The sequence below is a fragment of the Eimeria maxima genome, genomic scaffold (genome assembly GCF_000499605.1).
Source record: "Eimeria maxima Weybridge genomic scaffold, Emw_scaff799, whole genome shotgun sequence".
NCBI lineage: Eukaryota > Apicomplexa > Conoidasida > Eucoccidiorida > Eimeriidae > Eimeria > Eimeria maxima.
The window spans coordinates 2501-3708 of record NW_013566775.1 but is presented as its reverse complement, the minus strand read 5'-3'; the positions used below and the strand labels follow the sequence as shown (position 1 = coordinate 3708).

Sequence of the window (1208 nt, the reverse complement as noted above, 5' to 3'; positions counted from 1 at the left end):
TAATAAATCTAATTCTTATTAATTAATTAATTAATAAATTAATTAATAAACAAATTAATTATTAACTTGTTCTTCTTCCTCTTCTCCTCCTTCCTCTTTTTTTTTTCTTTATTAATTTAGTTGTTATTATTAACTAATTAATTAAATTAATTAGTAAATTGTTCGTCCTCCTCTTCTTTTTCCTTCCTCCCTTTCCTAATTAATTTCCTAATAAATAAATAAATAAATAAATAAATAAATAAATAAATAAATAGGAATTAATTAGTAAAATGTTCCTCCTCTTCCTCTTCCTCCTTCCTTTCTTTTTTTATTAATTTAATAATATTAAGTAATTGTTTTTGCCAAGAAAAAAGAGAACGAGTAACAGGACCTAATCGTAGATTAAAATCCCCATATAATTCTTTATTGAATCCAGGTCCTTCTTCTTGCTGCTGCTGCTGCTGCTGCTCCTGCTGCTGCTGCTCCTGCTGCTGCTGTTTATGGGTATCTGCCTTATCTAGGGTTACTAGACATAGAGCTCTGCCGTCTGCTGCTCTCTTTTGTATATCTACTCGTAATCCTTTTAGTACTTGTGTTGCTTCTCCTATTACTGATTGAGGTAAATATCTATCTTCTGCTGCTGCTGCTGCTGCTGCTCCTGCTGCTTCTCCTATTGCTGCTGCTGCTGCATCTATTGCATTCAAATCCTTCTCTACTGCTGATCTATCAGGAGCACCTATTATACATAAACACAACAAAAGAAAACAAAGAAAAAACAAATAAATAAATTAAATAAACAAATATATTAATATATCCAGATACACACAAAAAAGGATTATTAATAACTATTACAGTTCATATATATCCCTTCTTTCTTACAACTACTACGACTCCTACTGCTGCTGCTGCTGCTGCTGCTGCTGCTGTGTATTGCTTACCTGTGTTATAAATATACGCCTTAATAGGTATAGCAAGATTAGAGAATTGTTTTTTAATATTTCCTATTTCTTCTCTTAATAAAAGAATTAAATCGCATGCTTTGCCGTATCCTCCTTGTGGCTGCGGTGGCTGTTCTTCTAATTGTTGCCACGGTGTACATACAGGTCCACCCATAGAATCCGGTACTCTATTTCCTCCTAATGGAACAGGTTGACTCTCTACAGAACTCATTATTATTAAGTAAATTAAAAAAAGGAAGGAAAAAATGAGAAAAAAGAAGGAAAAAAGAA

The 1208-nt window shown here is 32.5% G+C and overlaps 1 protein-coding gene across 1 annotated transcript; it reads right to left on the bottom strand.

The window, feature by feature from the left end:
* Nucleotides 1-257: 257 nt before the first annotated feature.
* Nucleotides 258-1149, bottom strand: EMWEY_00043410 (hypothetical protein, conserved; the record flags this gene model as incomplete). Its single annotated transcript, XM_013482842.1, has 2 exons — nt 258-715; nt 918-1149. The coding sequence occupies 2 exons, from the start codon at nt 1147-1149 to the stop codon at nt 258-260; spliced, it is 690 nt and encodes a 229-aa protein (XP_013338296.1).
* Nucleotides 1150-1208: the final 59 nt, after the last annotated feature.